This window comes from Saimiri boliviensis, chromosome 10 (assembly GCF_048565385.1).
Source record: "Saimiri boliviensis isolate mSaiBol1 chromosome 10, mSaiBol1.pri, whole genome shotgun sequence".
NCBI lineage: Eukaryota > Metazoa > Chordata > Mammalia > Primates > Cebidae > Saimiri > Saimiri boliviensis.
The window spans coordinates 77,819,816-77,843,296 of NC_133458.1; the positions used below are offsets into that span (position 1 = coordinate 77,819,816).

At 36.4% G+C, this 23,481-nt stretch overlaps 1 protein-coding gene across 8 annotated transcripts in view; it reads right to left on the reverse strand.

Moving 5' to 3' along the window:
• Positions 1-23,481, reverse strand: part of THSD7A (thrombospondin type 1 domain containing 7A) — an 885,997-nt gene that overhangs the window by 81,171 nt on the left and 781,345 nt on the right. For all 8 annotated transcript variants that reach the window (XM_074379520.1, XM_074379521.1, XM_074379519.1 and 5 more), the window contains 2 exons: positions 13,228-13,422; positions 12,069-12,332 (listed from right to left, as the gene is read on the reverse strand). In XM_074379520.1, the coding sequence (XP_074235621.1) occupies positions 12,069-12,332; positions 13,228-13,422 (459 nt within the window). The remainder of the gene's footprint in view (positions 1-12,068; positions 12,333-13,227; positions 13,423-23,481) is intronic.

Below are 23,481 nucleotides of genomic sequence, written 5' to 3' on the forward strand. Positions count from 1 at the left end.
ATTTTCAGTGTAGACGAAACAGCTTTCTATTGGAAGAAGACAACATTTAGGACTTCCATAGCTAGAGAGGAAAAGTCAATAGCTGGCTTAAAAGCTTCAAGGTACACAAAGGCTCAAAATAAAGGGATGGAGGAAGATCTACCAAGCAAATGGAGAGCAAAAAAAAAAAAGCAGGAGTTGCAATTCTCATCTCTGATAAAATAGACTTTAAAGCAACAAAGATCAAAAGAGACAAAGAAGAACATTACATAATGGTAAAAGGATCACTGCAACAAGAAGAGCTAATGATCCTAAATATATACACACCCAATACAGGAGCACCCAGATACATAAAGCAAGTTCTTAATGACTTACAAAGAGACTTAGACTCCCACACAATAATAGTGGGAGACTTTAACACCCCATTGTCAATATTAGACAGATCAACCAGACAGAAAATCAACAAGGATATCCAGGACCTGAACTCAGACCTGGAACAAGCAAACCTAATAGATATTTACAGAACTCTCCACCCCAAATCCACAGAATATACATTCTTCTCAGCACCACATTACACTTACTCTAAAATTGACCACACAACTGGCAATAAATCACTCCTCAGCAAATGCAAAAGAAGGGAAATCATAACAAACAGTCTCTCAGACCACAGTGCAATTTTTTTTATGTAATATTTTATTTGCTGATCTCTCTGAAACATGCCAAAACTCATATAACTAAGGGAACTTACCATGCTAACATGTTGCTCAACATGACAAATTTCTACAAAACACGTTTCAATGTAGTACCTTCATTTAATTCTTGAGGAATCAACATGTGAACATTACATTTAGGTGGTGAAATTTAGGATACAAATGTAAGTATCAAATAATATCATACTTCTGGTTTACTGGAAAACATAACAGTTGTGACAGTCACACCTAACACCTTGGTTAAATAAAGAGTGAAAATGGGCAGGGTGTCACAAAAGTATGCAAGGATTTGACAGTTCAAATAATCTATAGCCCTTCTGAGAAACTACAGATGGAAAATAAGTAGCAAATATTTCTGTAATATGGTGTTTTCAGTACATTATAGTGATCATCATTCCATTCACGCACTCAAATAACTGCTGCTTCTCATCACTGAAAACTAGATTCAAAGTCATTGCTCAACAAGCTGATACTACAAATCCCTTATATTAAAAGGTAGTTTAAATCTGGAAAGAAGGCAAAGCATACTTGTTAGTCAATTACTTTTAGATATAACTGAGACTACACTACTATACACAATTAGGTGCATAGTATGTGTAACAATGCATACTATGGTGCGGAGTTAATTCCAATTACCATATTTTATATTTATTGGTCATCAACAGCATGCATTTTATGCTCCAAAAGAAATACATCGATTCAACAAATGCAGAAACTAACTCAGAACCACACAGCTTCATGGAAACTGAACAACTTGCTCTTGAATGTTGACTGGATAAACAATGAAATGAAGGCAGAAATAAAGATGTTCTTCGAAACCAATGAGAACGAAGACACAACATACCAGAATCTCTGGGACACATTTAAAGTAGTCTCTAGAGGAAAATATATAGCAATAAGTGCACACATGAGAAGAAAGGAGAGATCTAAAATTGACACCCTATCATCAAAATTGAAAGAGCTAGAGGAGCAAGATCAAAAAAACTCAAAACCTAGCAGAAGACAGGAAATAACTAAGATCAGAGCAGAACTGAAGGAAATAGAGACACAAAAAACTCTTCAAAAAGTCAATAAATCCAGGAGCCGATTTTTTGAAAAGATCAACAAAATAGACAGACCACTAGCCAGATTAATAAAAAAGAAAAGAGAGAATAACCAAATTGATGCAATAAAAAACGATAAAGGGGATATCATCACAGATTCCACAGAAATCCAAACCATCATCAGAGATTATTACAAACAACTCTATGCACATTAACTAGTAAACCTGGAAGAAATGGATAAATTCCTGGACACCTGCATCCTCCCAAGCCTAAATCCGGAAGAAGCTGAAACCCTGAATAGACCAATAAAAAGGTCTGAAGTCGAGGCAGCAATTAAGAGCCTACCACCCCAAAAAATCCCAGGTCCAGATGGGTTCACAGCCGAATTCTACCAGACATACAGAGGAGCTGATACCATTCCTTCTGAAACTATTTCAGACAATCCAAAAAGAGGGAATCCTTCCCAAATCATTTTATGAGACAAACGTTATCCTGATACCAAAACCCGGCAGAGACTCAACAAGAAAAGAAAACTTCAGGCCAATATCCATGATGAACATAGATGCAAAGATCTTCAATAAAATACTGGCAAACCAATTGCAACAGCATGTCAAAAAGTTCATCCACCATGATCAAGTAGGATTCATCCCAGGGAGGCAAGGTTGGTTCAACATACGCAAGTCCACAAATGTAATTCACCACATAAACAGAGCCAAAGACAAAAACCACATGATTATCTCAACTGATGCAGAGAAGGCCTTTGACAAAATTCAACAGCCCTTTATGCTAAAAACCCTCAATAAGCTAGGTATTGACGGAACGTATCTCAAAATAATAAAAGCTATTTATGACAAACCAACAGCCAATATCATACTGAATGGGCAAAAACTGGAAGCATTCCCTTTGAAATCTGGCACTAGACAAGGATGCCCTCTCTCACCACTCCTATTCAATATAGTACTGGAAGTTCTAGCCAGAGCAATCAGGCAAGAAAAAGAAATAAAGGGTATTAAAATTGGAAAGGAGGAAATCAAACTGTCTCTATTTGCAGATGGCATGATTGTATATCTAGAAGACCCCATCATCTCAGCCCAAAATCTACTGAAACTGATAAACAACTTCAGCAAAGTCTCAGGATACAAAATCAATGTGCAAAAATCACAAGCATTCCTATACACCAGTAACAGACTTAAAGAGAGCCAAATCAAGAATGAACTGCCATTCACAATTGCCACAAAGAGAACAAAATACCTAGGAATACAACTAACAAGGAACGTAAAGGACCTCTTCAAGGAGAACTACAAGCCATTGCTCAACGAAATAAGAGAGGACACAAACAGATGGAGAAACATTCCATGTTCATGGTTAGGAAGAATCAACGTAGTGAAAATGGCCATACTGCCCAAAGTAATTTACAAATTCAATGCTATTCCCATCAAGCTACCAATGACCTTCTTCACAGAACTGGAAAAAAAACCATCTTAAACTTCATATGAAACCGAAAGAGAGCCCGCATAGCCAAGTCGATTCTAAGCAAAAAGAACAAAGCAGGAGGAATCACACTACAGGACTTCAAACTATACTACAAGGCTACAGTAATCAAAACAGCATGGTACTGGTACCAAAACAGAGATATAGACCAATGGAACAGAACAGAGGCCTCAGAGGAAATACAACATATCTACAACTGTCCGATCTTCGACAAACCTGACAAAAACAAGCAATGGGGAAAGGAATCCCTGTTTAATAAATGGTGTTGGGAAAACTGGCTAGCCATGTGCAGAAAGCAGAAATAGGGCCCCTTCCTGACACCTTACAACAAAATTAACTCCAGATGGATTAAAGACTTAAACATCAGACCTAACACCATAAAAACTCTAGAAGAAAACCTAGGCAAAACCATTCAGAACATAGGCGTAGGCAAGGACTTCATGACCAAAATGCCAAAAGTATTGGCAACAAAAGCCAAAATAGACAAATGGGACCTAATCAAACTCCACAGATTCTGCACGGCAAAAGAAACAGTCAGTAGAGTGAATCGGCAACTAACAGAATGGGAAAAAATTTTTGCAGCCTACCCATCTGACAAGGGGCTGATATCCAGAATTTACAAAGAACTAAAACAGATCTACAAGAAAAAAACAAATAAGCTCATTCAAAAATGGGCAAAGGATATGAACAGAAACTTTACAAAAGAAGACATACAGGAGGCCAACAAACATATGAAAAAATGCTCATCATCATTGGTCATTAGAGAAATGCAAATCAAAACCACACTGAGATACCATCTCACACCAGTTAGAATGGCGATCATTAAAAAATCTGGAGACAACAGATGCTGGAGAGGATGTGGAGAAATAGGAACACTTCTACACTGTTGGTGAGAGTGTAAATTAATTCAACCATTGTGGAAGACAGTGTGGCGATTCCTCAAGGACCTAAAAATAGAAATCCCGTTTGACCCAGCAATCCCAATCCCATTACTGGGTATATATCCAAAGGATTATAAATCATTCTACTACAAGGACACGTGCACACGAATGTTCATTGCAGCACTGTTTACAATAGCAAAGACCTGGAACCAACCCAAATGCCCAACGATGATAGACTGGATAGGGAAAATGTGGTACATATACACCATGGAATATTACGCAGCCATCAAAAACGATGAGTTCGCGTCCTTTGTAGGGACATGGATGAACCTGGAAACCATCATTCTCAGCAAACTGACACAAGAGCAGAAAATCAAACAACGCATGTTCTCACTCATAGGTGGGTGTTGAACAATGAGAACACATGGACACAGGGAGGGGAGCACTACACACTGGGGTCCATTGGGGGGAAATGGGGGAGGGATGGGGAGGTGGGGAGGTGGGAAGAGACAGCATGGGGAGAAATGAAAGATACAGGTGAGGGGAAGGAAGGCCGCAAATCACACTGCCATGTGTGTACCTATGCAACAATCTTGCATGTTCTTCACATGTACCCCCAAACCTAAAATGCAATAAAAAGAAAAAAAAAAAAGCTTCAAGTTACAGGTTGACTCTCTTGTTAAGGGTTAATGCAGCTGGTAACTTAAAGTTGAAGCCAATGCCCATTTACCATTCTGAAAATCCTAATGCCTTTAAGAATCAAGCTAAATCTACTCTGTTTGTGCTCAATAATGGAACAACAAAGCCTGGATGATAGCGCATTTGTTTATAGTATGGTTTACTGAATATTTCAAGCCCACTGTTGAGACCTACTGCTCAGATAAAAAGATTCCTTTCAAAATATTAGTGCTCACTGAAGATGCATATAGTCATCTAGGAGCTCCGATGGAGAAGCACAAGGAGAAAATGTTGTTTGTATGCTTGCTAACACAGTATCTATTCTGCAGCCCATGGCCCAAAGAGTAATTTTGACTTAGAGTCTCATTATTTAAGAAATACATTTTGTAAGACTACAGTTGCTATAGTTATGCCTCCAGTGGATCCAGGCAAAATATACTGAACATTTCTGGAAAGGATTCACCAACCTAGATGCCATTAAAAACATTCATGATTCATGGAAGGAGGTCATAATATCTACCTTAACAGGAGTTTGAATGAAGTCAGTTCTCATGGATGACTAGGAGGGGGTTCAAGACTTCAGTGGAGAAAGTAATTGCAGATGTTGTGGAAATAGCAAAAGAACTAGCATTAGAAGAGGAGTCTGAAGATGTGACTAGATTGGTGCAATCTCACGATAAAACTTGAACAGATGAGAAACTGCTTCTCATGGATGAGCAAAGAAAGTGATTTCTTAGATGGAATCTGCTCCGGGTAAAGATGCTGTGACAATTGTTGAAATGACAAAGAATTTAGAGTATTACATAAATGTAGTTGATAAAGCAGTAGCAGGGTTTGAGAGGATATACTGCAATTCTGAAAGAAGTTTCATGGTGGGTAAAATGCTATCAAACAGCATTGCATGCAACAGAGAACTCTTTTGTGAATCGAAGAGTCAATGGATGCAGCAAAATTCATTACTGTCTTATTTTAAGAAATGGCTGGCCGGGCGTGGTTGCTCATGCCTGTAATCCCAGCACTTTGGGAGGCCAAGGCGGGTGGATCACAAGGTCAAGAGATCGAGACCATCCTGGCCAAAGTGGTGAAACCCTATCTCTACTAAAAAATACAAAAAAAATTAGCTGGGCGTGGTAGCACGTGCAGGTAGTCCCAGCTACTTGGGAGGCTGAGGCCGGAGAATTGCTTGAAGCCAGGAGGCGGAGATTACAGTGAGCTGAGATTGCACCACTGCACTCCAGCCTGGCACCTGGCGACACAGCAAGACTCTGTCTCAAAAAAAAAAAAAAATGGCCACAGTTACCTCAAACTATAGAAACCACTAACCGATTAGTCAGCAGCCATCTGCATCAAAGCAAGACCCTCCATCAGCAAAAACAGAACTTTTATATGTACTGGGAACAAAAATATTTGTGATAATTGTGTGACTTGCTTTATTGTGATATTTGCTTTATTGCAGTCTCTGAGGTACGCCTGTATACTTAGGCAACACTTCATTACAAGAGAAAGAAATAATCCTCAATTTTTTTCTATAATGAAGTCTCTGCAGTGAAGCTCAGCACTTTCCTCAAGGTAATCGTTAAAGTGCCAATATAGTTTCCAAAGAATGTTCTATTGACCATTGTTTTGAAAACTGTACCTAAATAAACTTTGACCTTTTGAAGATGTATCTTTATAGATAACAAAAGTTTCCAAATTCTCTCTTCCCCATAACTGGTAACCACTTTTACATGGAGGTGTTGACTGTTTTACAGAAGACAGCACCGTCCTGAGGTTCTGGAGGAGGGACTGTCTCTATGGGCAAGATACAGTAGAATCTTGCACATTAAAATCTTGTCCAAATGCAGATGCTGACTCAGCAGTTCTATAATTGGGGCGAACTTTCTATATTCTCAACAGTTTCCCACTGAGATCACATTTTGAGGGGTTTAGATCCCAGATGCGAATAAAAATTAGCCCAGGCTGGTAGGCTGTTTTTGTAAATAAAGTTTTACTGGACACAGCCATATCTATTTGTTCACGTATCGTCTATGGCTGCTTATATGTTCTAATGGCAGGTTTGAGTAATTGTGACAAAAACCTTTTGGCCCACAACTTTGAAATATTTGTTATCTGGCCCTTTAAGAAAACATTTTGTGACAAGTAATGTAGCCTAACAACTAACTCTTGAGTTGTCTCATAGTCTCCCCACATTGGCAAGTATTTTAAAGGTATCAACAGCAATATTTTACAATATTAGGCAATAGCAGAGCTATTAAATATATTAAACAATATGTATTAAATCATGTGGGCTCTGGAAGAAATATAATCAAATATGACTTTCTGCTTGATAACGTAAGGGATTACAAATATAACTGAGTTTAACTTTAGAATATTTGTTGATAGTGCATTATGGCTTATACCGCTAATGTGAAATACCAAAGAGAAATTTTCCAAGCGTAAATGTTTAAAAGAAGTGTATGGAAGGAATTATGTAGCTGATAGAGCTCAAGATTGAAGCCTCTGGCATTTTTACACTTTATCCAACTCACCTTCAAAGTACACCATTTAATTAAATCAAAGAGAGATGTTATTCCTTATTTTACCACAAATGAAAACAAAGAGAGTTAAAGAAATATCTTGAACACCTATGTTGTAAACATAGAAGATGCAAGTTGTCCCAATTACTAATTGAACCACAAAGTTAAGCTGTTGTTCAAATCCGGTATGGTGCAAATCAGACCATTCAGAACAGGAAGCCTTAAATGGCAACAAGAGAGACCTTACAATATTGTTATTACTGAACTTATTCAGTGGGATGGGTATATAACTATTATTCCTTCTTGCATCTAGTAGAGATAAACAAGAATCTGTGATCAGTATCATAGAGAGAGTGTGTGGCATGTGTAGCTCTTGTTAGTTACTCTCAATGATTTTATTATTTCCCAGAAATGTGATACAAAGGGAAGGACATTATCCAGAGAAAGTCCCTTATCCTGACTGTGGACCAAGTGCAACTCCAGTAGGCTGTTTGTAACTCTTTACCTGGAAAAAAATCATTCTCTCCAGGTTTTTATTTGTCCATTCATTCTACAAATTTTGATGAGCACCTACTGTTCTAGGTACTTAGGATACATCAGTGAATAGAATAGTCTAAGATATCCTCATCAATCTCTATTCTTGAATGGGAGATAAAGAATAAATAATAAACATAATAAGTAAGTAAATTATATGATATGTTAAAATACGATACAAACTTTAGAAATGCAAAATGCCAAGCAGGATAAAAGAATTGGGGAGCACTGGATCAGGTTGAGGGATGGCACCATACAATTCTATCCTTTATATTTAAATAGAAATCTGGTATCTATGTACCTGACATAAGCTGGGCTACCTCTAAGATTCTTTAAAATATGAACATTAAATGATATAATAAAAACACTCCAAATATTCTGCCCTTTGTTTGTAACATTTTGATGATGATTAACTTGAGAAGTACCTAGTACTGGGAAGGCTCTCAATAAATTTCTAATAAACGAATCAACCAATATCTTAGAGGCATCTCGTGGTGAATAATTTTGATTTTTGATTTTTAATTTAATTTTTTAGTGATTTAAAATTGCTACAACAATTTTAATCACCTGAAAAATCAAATTACACATTTTTTATTCATCATGAGATTCCTCTAAGATATTGGTTGATGAAACCATCATTCTCAGCAAACTAACACGGGAACAGAAAACCAAACACTGCATGTTCTCACTCATAAGTGGGAACTGAACAATGAGAACACAGGGGATACAGGGTGGGGAACATCACACACTGGGGCCTGTCAGGGGTTGGGGGCTAGGGGAGGGATAGCATTAGGAGAAATACCTAATGTACATGATGGGTTGATGGGTACAGCAAAACACCATGGGATGTATATACTTATGTAACAAATCTGCATGTTCTGCACATGTATCCCAGAAGGTAAAGAGTAATTAAAAAAAAATTAAAAACTGCCAAAAATTGTTGCAGTAGTGACACCATCCAAGATTTCATACCAAGAGTAAATATACATAATTTGTATTATGATTTTAGTACAGATAAATGCCATAAACGTGCTTATAAATAAACATTTGTGCAGTCACTATATTTAATATCATGCATAAGGATGAACATTTATGTGGCTCCCAAAGTATACTCTAACATCTGATTTTGGCAACATAGTTATATCAGTTTTTACCGCAGAGTCTATTATTACATGGAAGTTCAAAATAAAAGAATTCTGCCTCAACTTTAAGACATTAAAAAAAAGTGACCCAATGGGAAACAGTCTACAATAATATAATTAAACTGGTGAAAAGTCAAGCTGCTTTATGAGTAAATGGTGTTATGATCCACAAATGGACAAGAGTGATTAATCAGAAATCCCCTAAGGTCACTATTGAATAGGGGATTATTGTCATTGCACTGCACACCTATGGGGATCAATTTTATGTTTAAACTGAAAGCGGGAAGAGACTTTTTCTCGAAAGCCACTTAAAAACCATTCATCCAGAAAGCTGATTTGGCTGGAAGAAAGCAGTTGTCATGGAGATTACAACTAGAATGACTGCGAGAGAGTGGCAAAGTCGGAACATTCCACAAACACCAGAATTGATGGTACATATTTAAGGAAAGTAAGAATTTCCAAAGAAATGAGGCATTAGAGATTCATTTCTCCAGACTTGACTTTGAGTAATTATGTTAGTAAATGTTAAGTATCTCATTGGACATTCCATCAGATACCAGATTGAGACAGGAATGATGCAGGACGTACAGAAGAACTAAGTGGGAACCATACACTTTGTTAAGAATCTTTCTTAGATACTTTCAGAATCCCTGTGAAGTCAATGTCATCATGGTTTCATCATTTTTCTATAAGAGCATTTCCCTAGAATACAGTACTGCATCCTTCATGCTGTGAGTTGACAATGCTAAAATAAGGAATGTATACTGCCTTGGGGAAATTTCAATTATTTTTGCTCTTTTCCTTTTTTCAAGTGATCAAACATTTCTGTGAGGGTCACAGATTATTTTAAAAGATTTTTCTAAATATAAGATTGACTGAAGTAGCTTGCTGATGCTCTCATGCATCTAATTAACAGATCAAGGCAAAAGTGAGAAAATATGAATGTTATTCTGGAAGTTTACAGGTAATGTTAAATGATTGTTTTAGTGATTCACTATGCATAAGAAGCTGAAATCTGACCAAACACTTATATGCTGCATTTCACAAAAAAACACATTTTTAAAGGGATCTTCAATTTAATATTTTAATGGCTAATTATGGTTTTCTATATTAACACCCCAAAATAGAAAGGGAATTTAGATTTTTCTTGTTATCTAATTTATAACACTTATGTTATTTGATGTAGAGAATAAAATATTCAATTACTCTCTGAGATGTTTCTCAAAGCATATCAATTATAAATATTAAATTCCCTTTACTTTTATAGTTATTGTTCTCAAGACATGTAATAATCTTCAACTCAGCAATGCACATATATTAACCTGAAAAATACTTATATATAGAGCTTCAATATTGTGGAGTCTTTGAGGTTCATATCATTAGACTTTTTGTTTACCTTAAATATACACAAAATTTATTTTTTAAGAAAAGGATCTAGAGACTGATTGCCCAACATCGTGAATGTACTTAACACTACTGAATGATACACTTAAAGATGGTTAAGATGGAAATTTTACACATATTTATGGGGTACGTGTGATACTACAGAGTACATACTTGTAATGATCACATCAGTGTAACTGAGATACCCATCACCTCAAACATTGATCATTTCTTTGCATATCATTAGACTTCGATACAATAGGAACTATGTGATAAGGTAAAAACAAAAGGGCAAGACTTCTAGAAACTTCTTTGTACAGAGATATTTAGAAGATTTCAATAACTATGTCACCATGATACCTTGATGGTTTATAAATGTGAGATGGTTTTATTAGTGTTGTTTTCTGAACCATGTGATAAAACTGGAGCAGCACCATTCCAATAGCAGGAGTTATTAATATTTCAGCAAGGTTGGAGGATAACTGCCATGTACCATGCTCCTAGCAATTTAACTCATCCTTTTTTGGTCACTTCTATCAAGTAAGTAAGAGGTCATTGTCTAGTATTTGCAAATATGTGATATCTATGTTTCAGGCTGCCCTACTGTGAACTGCTTTCATTCCATTGTAAAAAGACGAATGTATTAAAATAAAAGAATGGAGAAAATTGCTTAATACTGCCTATATTAAGATTAAATATATTCTGTTTAGAGGCCGGGCGCGGTGGCTCAAGCCTGTAATCCCAGCACTTTGGGAGGCCGAGGCGGGTGGATCACGAGGTCAAGAGATCGAGACCATCCTGGTCAACATGGTGAAACCCCGTCTCTACTAAAAAACACACACAAAAAAAGTAGCTGGGCATGGTGGCGCTTGCCTGTAATCCCAGCTAGTCAGGAGGCTGAGGCAGGAGAATTACTTGAACCCAGGAGGCGGAGGTTGCGGTGAGCCGAGATCGCGCCATTGCACTCCAGCCTGGGTAACAAGAGCGAAACTCCGTCTCAAAAATAAAAAAAAAAAGATTAAATATATTGTTTAAAGATGGCACTGTTCACAAACTTTTGGCAACACAATTATTATTGCTGCATTTTTGCTTTCTTTTTTGGTTTAGAAAATAAAAGTGGGCACAGTTTCCTAGGAGTATGCATACTTTCTGTGTTGTGTGTGTGTGTGTGTGTGTGTGTGTGCGCGCGCTAATTTGAACTCAATGGAAAATTAATAAAAGTTTGAGTTTTCACCAGTTACTAGTTTCCATCTTCTCTGCTGGTTAATGACATTTTGGGCACATGGCAAAGCTTGCCAGTTTGGTTGTTAAAGTCTGTTTAAATCTCAAACCGATTCAAATCTTATTTCCTTCTTACTCCCTTTCTATGCACAGACTTACTGGGGATTGTTGGGTGTATCCAACAATCAGGCTCTTGATAAGTTCTGGAGGACCTTTCTGGCACCAGTTTTGACTACCCTTTGTAAGATATGGGCCCCATCAGGCTTCCTGTCACCATCTTTGGGACTTAAGTTGCCAACTTCTGGACAAAGAGGCAATGCCATTGAATGTCCTGTTACATGTAAATGATATATGTATGGTATGGTGCTTCACAGAGTTTAATTTAGAATACACTTCTGTAAATCTTCACTTTCATTCTACTATGATACATGTGCCTTTCCCCGCCACACTCGTGAAGATAGCAAATATATAACAATAAAAATTGAATTACCATGGCTGTTACATCTGGATGTTTCCACGAGCCTGCCATTTTGATCGTAGCAGGCCATTGCTTGGTAACGATATCCTTGTCCACATTCCTTGATGTCTCCTTGTACTTTCATTCCCAACATCACTTCCACTTTTCCCTCTGGTAAAATACAGTCTGACCAGTTCCCCACAGGCTGTGCATTGTATTTATCACAAGGACAATATTGAGTCTCAATCAGGGGATACAAATGGGAATTTTTACATTTTTCCTTCTTTTTACTTTTTCCTGTGGAAGAGAAACCACCAGACAATTTAAGCTGGAAAATACCATTATTAATTTCATACACCCCTAAATATTCTACTTTCCTAATTTCCTTTTCTCCGTTTTTAACCTTACTTAACAGTAGCCTATAAATCCATGCTATTTTCTCACCCCACAGTGTTTTCTATATAGGCTCTTGTTGGTATTGTGTGCTTTGCATAGTAAAATTTGTATTGTTTTTTCAGTACACTCTTTTTCACATACTTTTAAATTATGCTACATATAACTCATGACATATATTTACCTCTCACCTTCACAAGCTGTGTTACATAGTTTTTGACAGTCTTCATTACATAGGTGGTTCATTTTTTAACTTACGTTCTAAATAGTCTACTAGAACCAATAGTTTAAAGTTTCTTTTGCCATGGGCAATACTTCAGACACACCAAGCTTTAGTTCTTGCTTATATTCCTGCTTTTAGTCATTATTATAGCTTAAAATACAGTTTTCAGATAACAGAATTAATGCTATATCCCCCTTTCTTGGTGAGAAAGGATAATCTGAGGCTCTGCTAGTGAGAATGGGTTAAGTAAATGAAGTAGCAACTTTTTCTTTTGTCCCCCAAAGACTTTGCTCCAAGCACTTTACAGTCTGCAGGCAGTCCACTAAAAGATCATGTCTACACTGGAAAATAAGGTACCGCACATTAAATAGGGAGTCAGAGTTCAATTCTCAAGGCTTCCTTTTCTTTCTACTGAAAGAACATAATGCTATTATCACTACCAGCTGAATTTAAAATACACATCTGAATCCACTGGTGTATTATCTTTCAAATACATCGTCAGAACTCTCTGGTCTAACTTGTATTGTGTTTCTCTACTTTGACGTGTACTGGCTTTGGTGTCTCAATTATTCTCACCAACAAGAGTGCGCTTTCTGGTTCTAACTGCACCACAGTCTCCATTGCATGAAGAAAACTTGGACCAGCTGGTCAGTTGACAGTCATCCTGGCAGGGGATCTGGCAGGTTTGGGTAAGGGCTGGCACAGGGCCTGCATACTGCAGGCACTCGTGGATTCCAGCCTGCCCTCCATCTTGCTTGCGACAAGTAATGGCTAAAAGAAAAGCATAAAAGTGTTATAACAAATTTAAACATCTAATTACTCTATAATTTAGAAGCTAACCTAACATTTGGTTAAGCTGTCAGAGAAAGCCTCTTTTAATTCCTTCCTTACAGTAGAAATCTTCTAGGAGTATTTCTAATAATCGCAGTTGCCATTATATTGGTTTTGTAGTTTTTTGTTAATAACACATAACCTTGAGTGATTTTTGTGGCACAGAAAAGCGGACACACGCACACTTGGCATTTAGCAGTTTTAATTATATGTATTCAGGGTTTCAATTGATGTCACATGTAGGATATTTAGAAATAAAGTTTTAAGAATGTAAGACATATCATACATGGGTTCTGATAATAGTTTATATTGAGCGTAGGATGCTTGCAGAGGGACTGGAAGACACCAGGTACCTCTAATATTGTTTGATATCATTGGACACCCTAGAATATCTACGAAAATGTGTTTTAGTGGCCACAAGCTGGTTGGTAGGTTGAGGTCAGGAAGGTGGGTTTATAGAACTTATCATGAAACTGCAATGGCATGGAAAGTGTGTTCACTGTAGTACACTGCGAGTTTACTAGGATGGGTTGGAATGATGAATGGATGGGTAGTGTCAAAGTCTTCCATCTCCTTCTTCTACAAGTTCTTCACATGCACAGACATCAACCTTGCACTTAAAAATGTTCAATATTCTTAATTCATTATGCTAAAATTTATATTTCTAGAATTACATAAAAATTCTTTAAAAAATCAAAGTTTCAATTGATAGAAATTAGTTCTTCTAAGATATTGTTCTACTGACTTAAAATAAGAAATATTTTTATTGAACACACACACACACACACACACACACACACACACACACACGACTGCTTTATGGTAACAAATCTTAAAGAAAAAGAGCATGTATGTTTAAAGTCCATTTTCTCCCTAAGCCATTTCCTTCCCATTGTTTTTAAAAACAACTCACTTATTAATTGAGGAAGCAGATGAAACATTTAAACCTTGGTCCCAACATTGTCTTCATTGAATTATCTTAAATGGCCTCATTCAGAGTGATTTACATGGCTTTTTCAGGTTTATGGTCTAGGCTGAAACTGCAGCTGATCTCTGCCCTCTTCAGGATTCCATCACCATGAAATCAAGGTGAAGGAACCTGACATTTTTGACATTTCTACACCTGCCATTTAGAAGAAGGATTGACTCTTTTAAATACTTTAAACTTAGTAAGTGCTGATGGCTCATGGACAAAGTTGCCCAGGACACAGAGGGCCTCAGGTTAGAAAACAGTGTCTGGATCTATATACTAAAACCTCATGCCCAGGAGTGCAAGGCTTTGTAATAGAGTGTGTAAATGGACATAACTAGCAATTTTAGCAAGACCAGATGTTCTCTGTGCAGTTGAACACAACTTAAGGCAACTGCTTTAGTCCTAACATAAAAGACCCTTCTAAGTTGTTCAAATGTGGACGTACTTCCCTATTTCTTAGCTTTAGATGTGCTTTTCATTAAGTGCACACGACTTTGGAAGAGACAATTTGTCAGAAAAGAACAGGGGCCCCTAAATTTTTAAAAGTATGAAAATCCTGATAGGGTGAACAGTGGTGGCTTTGATGAATGTCAGATGACAGAAAAAAAAAAACAAAACCATTAAGTGTCTCAAAGAGAATCTACCCAATTGAGGGAGGACACATCGGGCGATTTGTATTTATCATAGTGGTCTAAGATAGAGGTTCTCAGGTCTGGCTGGAGATTATAATCCCCTGGATTACCTTTGGAAGATACCTATGCCCTTGCTAAACTCTAATATTCTGATTTCTCTGGTTGAGGTTGGGGTCCTGCGAATTGCAATACTTTTTAAGCTTTCTGATGATTTAATTATGCAGGCTATGTGAGAACCACTGCTCTAGTAGGTAACATATTTCCACCTGCATCAGAAACACCTAGAATGCTATTAAACTTGAAGATCCCTGGACCCAAGAAGAGTTCCATAATCTGAACCCATCCAGATAATGAGGTATCTGTTATGGGGTCAAAGAATATGTACTTTTTTCAAGATGCTCAGGTGATCTTTATGCACATTCAAATTTGAGACCCACTAGCTTGAATATTCAAGCTACAGGAAGGGTTCTGGCAAACACATATGGCTAAGACAGAAAGTCCTTCTTTGGTACCTAATTGCCCTGATACCATGCTAAGCTCTGGGAAACAATGGCTGAACGCTGTATGAACTAAAAGAGCTCTAAACTTGGAGTGCAAAGGAAGAGCATGACAGAAACATAGACAGGGAATAGATTAAAAAGAGCATCCATATAGTTTAGAAGAACATCTGTAGCATGGTATAGGAGAAATCCCCAAGATGCAGGCTATAAATAAGCTGATGTGATTCTGAAGTTCTTTCTACACCTGCCATTTGGAAGTAGGACTGACCTTTTTAAATACTTTAAACTTAGTAAATGCTGATGGCTCATGGACAAAGTAGCCCCAAGGATGCTCAAAAGAAAGAATTGATAACCAGAAAAATATTAAACTTTTTACTAACCAGGACAGGCCAGAGCCTCAAGAAGGATATATTTGGAAAATAAGACATCTGATCATATGAGAATCCTGACTGTGAAGAGGGTTGCACTGTTTATAACCAAAGGACAATTAAAAATCACCAAACTAAATTTGGGTTCTTTGAAATGAGACTACTTTTACCTATTTATCCAATTTAACTCTCTGAAACAGACTTGAATATACATCTTTTGAGAAATTAGATAAAACTGACTTAGGTTCTCTATTAAGCATCTTTCTTACAAATTTTATTTCAGAATTGCTCCAACCACTATCCTCTAATGTGACATCAAAAAGAAAAACAAAATGAAATAGCACTTCTACCAATATAATTCCAGAAACGATTTTGTGCAGATAGACAGTATTCTATAAATTGGAATCCCTTTTCCCTATATACCTGCACCACAAAAAAATCTTATGTACTTCAGCTAGCTGAAAAGAAAAAAAAGTGTAAAATTCCCACAGCTATTCTCAGAAACCCACTCAGCACTTTACACCGCTCATCTGAGATTTTAGACAATACGCTTTTGGAATAAATTACTCACACAATGTTATCCAAACAAGTAGCAACCGCACCATTTATACAATATATTGAAAATTTCTCCTATATCTCAACTTGTTTGGAATCTGACTTAGAGGAAACACAACAATTCAAACACAGAAATGCAATCTGAAATGAACTTCCTAGTATTAGGGTGAGGAAAATACAAATGTTTGGAAAGGAAACCATCTGGTCTCTCAATTTTGTAAATCTTAAAAATCATTTCTAAAATACTGAAAACCGGGTGGTTTGAAATGTAGAAAAGACTGATCATACTAAGAGCTCAGTTTCTTAGCGCACCAGAAAACTACATACAGACAATTGTATCTGTATTTATGGGTGAAGCATGTATATGTGATATCTAATGATTACACATGTTCTCCTTTGAGCTGAAGCCTTGTTAGCAAGATGAGGAAAAAAAAATGTTATCCTACAGATAATTCACCACAAAAGCTTCTCAGTGACATTAGCAAAAATCAAAAGGATTATTTTAAAGTAAAATTCCATATTTAACTCTATATTGATTACATGCATTTACTTCATTTATTTTATTCATATAAAGCACAACAATTTTTATATAAGTGATATAGGACAGGTTGTTCCTGGCAGGTTGAAAGCATGGGAGGAATCAATATGACTGATTTGTGGGTTACATATGAATCAGGTTAAGCAAGCTTAGCCCATCAATGCTGGAAAATGGTGTAAAGATAAATAAGAAAATTTCTTCAACAAATAAATGCTATGAAAAAGTGTGCCAGAACTGTTGTTAGATTAAAAGTGACCTAAGGAATACACGAAGCACATGCAATGTGGAGACGTTTTAGAACCTTAGTTTGAATAAACTATGCATAAACATTTTTGAGACACTGTAGAAAAATTAAACAGGCTCAAATATTAGAAAATTGGAAAGAACTGTTGATTTTGTTTCATGTAATAATACTATTGTTATGTTAAAATGCTCAAGTATTTACATATATCTTACTTGGAAGTTGCATTAAAAAATGCAAGCAAAATTCTTTTTGTAGGGAGAGTGACAGATGACCAAGAATACCAATATGTTAAGAACTGCTAAACCCACGTAAATGATGACTACATGGCTAGTACTCATTATATTCGTTCCTCTATTTTTGTGTATCTTGAAATTTCCCATAAATTTAAAATAAAATGTTGGTACGCTGAATAAGTAGAATTAATTCTGGAATATTTCCATGTAAATTGAGTTTTAAGATATGTTTTAAAGAGAAAAATAATAAAGGTTCATGGACTGAAAGGGAATAGATAATATGGGCTGAGCTGAGAGGATGTGGATATCTGTGTTAGGCATACATGAGTGCGTAAATGGAAGGCTACTGCTGCAGCTCTGAAGTACATCAAAATGGAATTCTGAGTGTAATTGCTCATCTTCATTTCTGAAGAGGAATGAAATTTCCTTATTATTCAAGTTTCAGAAGAAGACGTTCTATTGGTCAGTGAATTACTCTTCCACGTGTAAGGCCATGCACTCATTTTGTTTGAATAATCAGAGTGAAATAAATTGCCTGATCTAAAATGGGCACATAGAAGTTCATGACAGAAAACTGAATAGGATCAATGCCTTAGTGCAGTGAAAGCTGTTGGATTATACGTAGCAAATGGTTCAAAGAGCTCTGTGACCTTATTATTAAATTGAACAATATTAACATGGTTTAAACCACTGCACTAGAGTCTAAGTAGCCTTAGAGACAGAACATGATCAGCTCACTGAGTAATTAAATGAGTGACTTTTTTCCTATAGTTTTAGGGAAAAAATGGCAATAGTGAGAATAAATCATGTAGAAACGAAGAAGAAAAAGCTTAATGTGAGTGGGAGCTAGTTTCCAGGAGACCTAATTGTGCTTAGAAATACGATCAAACCTATAAATAATGCAAGAGGGCTCCAGTTGTTTACTAGGTAGATAAAATGATCCTGGTCTTTCTCTGTGTAAAAGAGATTTTCACCGAGCAGTTTGCCAAATTATAGTTTCTAATTACAATTTGTGACTGTAGCCCTGGCACAATAGAAAGAAATGTACTTGTATTTTTTATTGATCCTAGTTACCAGTGATCCCTAGTCTCATTCATGTATATAATATATGTGAGAATACGAGGATGAGAACTTACTAGGAAATAATAATCAGTTCCCAGTGGAGTAGCTCAGACTGAGGTTGGCTAAGATCTCCAGTTGGGATCTAGGAAGGGTTAACGAACAGCATCACAACACATGGGGCATCCAAGAACAATCACAGACACAGCACGGTGCCAAGCTTATTTTACGAGCTACTATTTATAAAATGGCAAATGTTAATAAGTATTTTATGACAGATCTCCCAGAGAGATGTAAAACACAACCCAAATCCCCAAATTAACTAGGATGCTAGTATTCATAGGAAGTAAGAGATAAACATTTTAAAATATAAATAATTCTAAAAGTTTTAAATAAGGGTATATATAACTGAAGAGTATAAAACCTGGGTAATAACTAATAAATACATCAGTCAAAAAAAGGGAATAAAAATTATGTCTTGATAAAATGTCCTTAAAGCAAGCTCCTTCTCTCTTTTCTACCTAGTTCTTCTTCCACTTCTTTTTCTTTCTGTTGCAGAACTCTCTTTTAAAAATTAACAGATAAATGTGCCCTGCCAGGATAAAGTGGCCCAGATATTATGAGCCTAACCTCAATAATGCCTCTAAAATGTAGTCTTTAAGGAAAGAACAAAGTGGGTCAGAGTTTTCAGCAAAGGGCGATGCCAAGTCCATCAACATAGATTAAACCATGTAACTTAAGCATATTTGTTCATGAATAAGTAAGAGCATAAAATGTAGTTAAATTATTATATTGCACATTCTACATTTAGATATAACTTTGATAGGGGAGAATTAGAACTTTCTTTTACTTTTACTTTTTAAAAGACTTTTCTAATTTTTAACCAGTAAGTGACAAAGGATGAGGACTCCCAGGGCCAGGAGGGCCTCTCCTATGCAAGGTCTATTACTGAAATATTTATGCTTTTTTGTGGTCTAGATTTGAGAATGCATCCAAATTATGTTGGCTTCCATCTAAAGAGACTGATGTCAGACCTTAGTGACCGGTGACATGACGACACATGTTCCTTGGCCGGCAAGGAAAGAGAAGGGCTGGTAGATTAGGCTAGACTGGGTAGACCCTGGAATATATTAACCCTAGTTCCCTCTAATCTACAGCAAGTACGCTTGGCATGATGATCAACATGGAGACTGAGCAAAAGTACATTTGCAGTCATTTTTATGATATGTCTACTTTGAATCTTTGCAACTTTTAAAAATTCTACTCTTGGTAGAAACATGTCACAAAGTAATAAACACTGGAAAGATACACACATATCTAAGATGTAGTAATTGACATTGCTTCTGAGGGCAGTTATAAAGAAAAAAAAATCAAAGCATCCAAAATTGACATTATTATGGTCATATATTTTATTTCTAAGGCAAATTTCATGGTAATTCTATCTATAGTTATTATGGCTAGGTTTCAATTATATAGCCACTGACCAAGCAATAATTTAGCCTTCTAAACACCATCTGAACTGTATAAATACGAACAGACAGAAAAGACAGTGGAAGTAATAGTTCTATTAAAAGTTGATACACTAGTGACTTGAATAGTATGAAGCAAATATAAGCTGTCTATTCATTTAAAAGTTAAAATGGAATGTGGCCAGATTTCGTGTTATTTGCATTTCTCTTTTATTGAGAATATTATAGGGAAAACGCCTACTTCAAAGGTCCTCTAAAATTTCCATATGGAATATAACAAAGATTCAGATTTTACAGTTGCCAAATCCTATCAATTTATTCTTTAAAAATCTCTTTTTAGTTCTTATGTCATTAGACAAAATTTCCTGGAATATAACATTCTTAATACCCAAAGCCTTGTAAAAATCCTTCACTACTTCTCCTTTTTTAATAATAAAAAAAAAATCTATCTTTGCCCCTTGCCTCTAATTCACTCACAGGAATCCTAGGCAAACCGGTCAGTGAGCTGTTCCTAAACATAAAGATTTTCCTTCTTGCCTTTTTGCTTGAGTCATTTATATTTAAAGGCTGTTTCTCTTAAACTATGCCCTGTCAGTGGTTATCTATTTTGCAATTCTTCAGTGGTTATTGTGTAAATACACTACTAATGTATGAATATGACTTGTAACCCAAGTCATATATACATATATTATGTTTTGTGTCATGCTAAGTTAAATACATCTATTAGTTATACTTTATTTTTTTGAGACAGAGTTTCACTCTTGTTTCCCAGGCTAGAGTGTAATGGTACAATCTCAGCTTACTGCAACCTCTGCTTCCCAGGTAGAAGCAATTCTCCTGCCTCAGCCTCCCGAGTAGCTGGGATTGCAGGTATGCACCACCATGCCTGGCTAATTTTGCATTTTTTTTCTAGAGAAAGTGTTTCTCCATATTGGTCAGGCAGGTCTGTAACTTCCAACCTTAGGTGATCCGCCTGTCTCGGCCTCCCAAAGGGCTGGGATTACAGGTGTGAACCACGGTGCCTAGCCTTATACATTTTTAATATCTCGAGAGGTTGGGCCTAGTACCATGAAGGCAATGTGAAATATGTAGCATGCGTTCGATAAATATTTATTTTACGAGATAATGAATTACAGTCACAACGTTTGGACTGGTTTTTAGACACTTGAGTTACCTGTTTTCATAGCTTTCTGAAAGAGCATATTAACAAATGTACAGCTCTGTACACTAAGATGATATAAATTTTATTTAAAAACACAGATCCTGCACCATTGCTATATACTGAGCTGTGTCTCCCACAAATTCACATGTTGAAGTCACCAATGTGATGGTGCTATTTGAAGCTGTGGTCTTTGGGAGGTAATTAGGTTTAGATGAGGTCATGAATGTGAGGTTCTCATGATGGCATTAGTGCTCTTCTCAGACAAGACCAGAGAGCTCGCTCTCATGCTCTCTCTCTCCTTCTCTCTCTCTCTCTCTCTCTCTCCCCCACCTCTCCCCCACCCCTCTCTCCCCCTCCCCCCTTCCCCCTTGCTTTCTCTCTCTGCCTGGTTCCTTCTCTTCCACGCAAAGGCACAGTGAGAAAACAGTTGTCTGCAAGTCAGGAAATAGGCTTTCTCCTGGAGCCTACGTGGCTGGCACCTTGACCTTCACACGCACCAGAACTGGGAGAAATAAATTTCTGTTTTAGCTACTTTATCTGTGGTGTTTTGTTATAGAAGCCCAAGAAGCCTGATGAAACCATCACCACAACCTCTTAAGCATTTGTTTTATAAAAGATTTCTAATGTTTCCACAGAAATACTTGATGAACTTAAAGAAAATACCCAGTATGTAGCAGAGTAGCTAATCCAATTTAGAGAACGCTGGGCAAAAATTAGTGGTGATTCTGGCAATAACTGATATAAAAATTCTGCTTCACCATTATGTCACTTTTCCTTTCAGTGTAAAGGAACTGGGTCATAAATAAACACCAAATTCCTACGTGATTTTCAAGCTTTCAGGAGTGTATAAATTTTCTTGTAAAGCACTTCATGTTCTAATATATCAGAAAATTTTTTCATATAGTTTTGACATATATAAAGTACAGATTTTTATCAAGACTGCATTTACTTGATTAGAAGAAACTCTACCTATATTCTTACTCCTGTGTTATATTAACTCATTTCTGGGTAAGGATGATTCCCACAAATTTGCTTTACAGTGAATGTCAGTGCTGAGATTTTAAGTAGTTACAGTTTACATTTTTTTTTTCTTTCCCCACAAGATTTAGGATTGATACAGTTTACAATTTTCAAAGACACTCGGGAACATAATAGCTTCCCAAATCTTTTGAAATATGTCATCACAGCTAGTTCCTCCAACTGGAACAATTATGCTATTAATAGTATTAATAGTAAAAATAAAAATATGTCTCTAAGGTCCACTTTATTTTATTGTTAACAGGTTGTTAAAAGTAGGTGCAGGCCTGAAAAGCATTCTGTTATTTGTGTTATATTTTTCTATTAATGTGGAAGGTTACAGACATTGAAGAAGAACTGAATCATAATAGGTGACCTTTTAAATGTTGTGCTGAATGGCACGTATTATATGAGACACACACATTCTCTCTGTTCTGTGTGTACTTAGTAAATTAACTGAATGTTCAACTTCTGAGTATGATTTATCATGTTCTAATCAAAGGAATTTTGAGGCTGGACTGTTTTTCTCTCCTATCTTCCACAGCCCACGTATTTTCTGGTTTCACCTTTAGCTCCTTTTTAATTTTTAGTTTTACTACTAAAGTTCTTAAAGTCAACATTTTATTCCTAACCACTCTCCGCAACAAGAATGGCATAATTTCATCCTTAAAGGCATATATTTTACCATTGTTCCGGTCTTTAAAGTCTGCTACTTTCAGAACTATAAAATAGTTTCTTAATTGCTGAATTGAATTTGTATACGAATTGAACTTGTATACTTCTTGACAAGTGACAAGATAGATTCCAGGGATTTTCTGAGGCTATGGAGTAATGACTATTTGTTAATAATTAATAATTCATCTAATAACATTCAGTAGTATTAGAAATTGTGACTATATCATTGGTTACATGGCTTTTGGGTTGAGATCAAGGGTCAGCAATTTTTTTTCTGTAAAAGACTACACGGTAAATATCTTTGGCTCTGTAGGCCGTATGATCTCTTTCACAACTACTCAATTTTGTCTTGTATCATGAAAGCAGCCACAAGCAGTAAGTAAAAAAATGGTTGTAGCTATGTTCTGATAAAACTAATTACAAAAAATAGGCTGTGGGCTGGACTTGGCTCATAGGCCATAGTTTGCTGACTCCTGGCATAGACAAATAGATCGATAAAAGCCAGGCAATAAACATTTCTATCTCTAGAATCATACAATGGTAAAGTTAGCCATCTCATATCTTATGATATTAT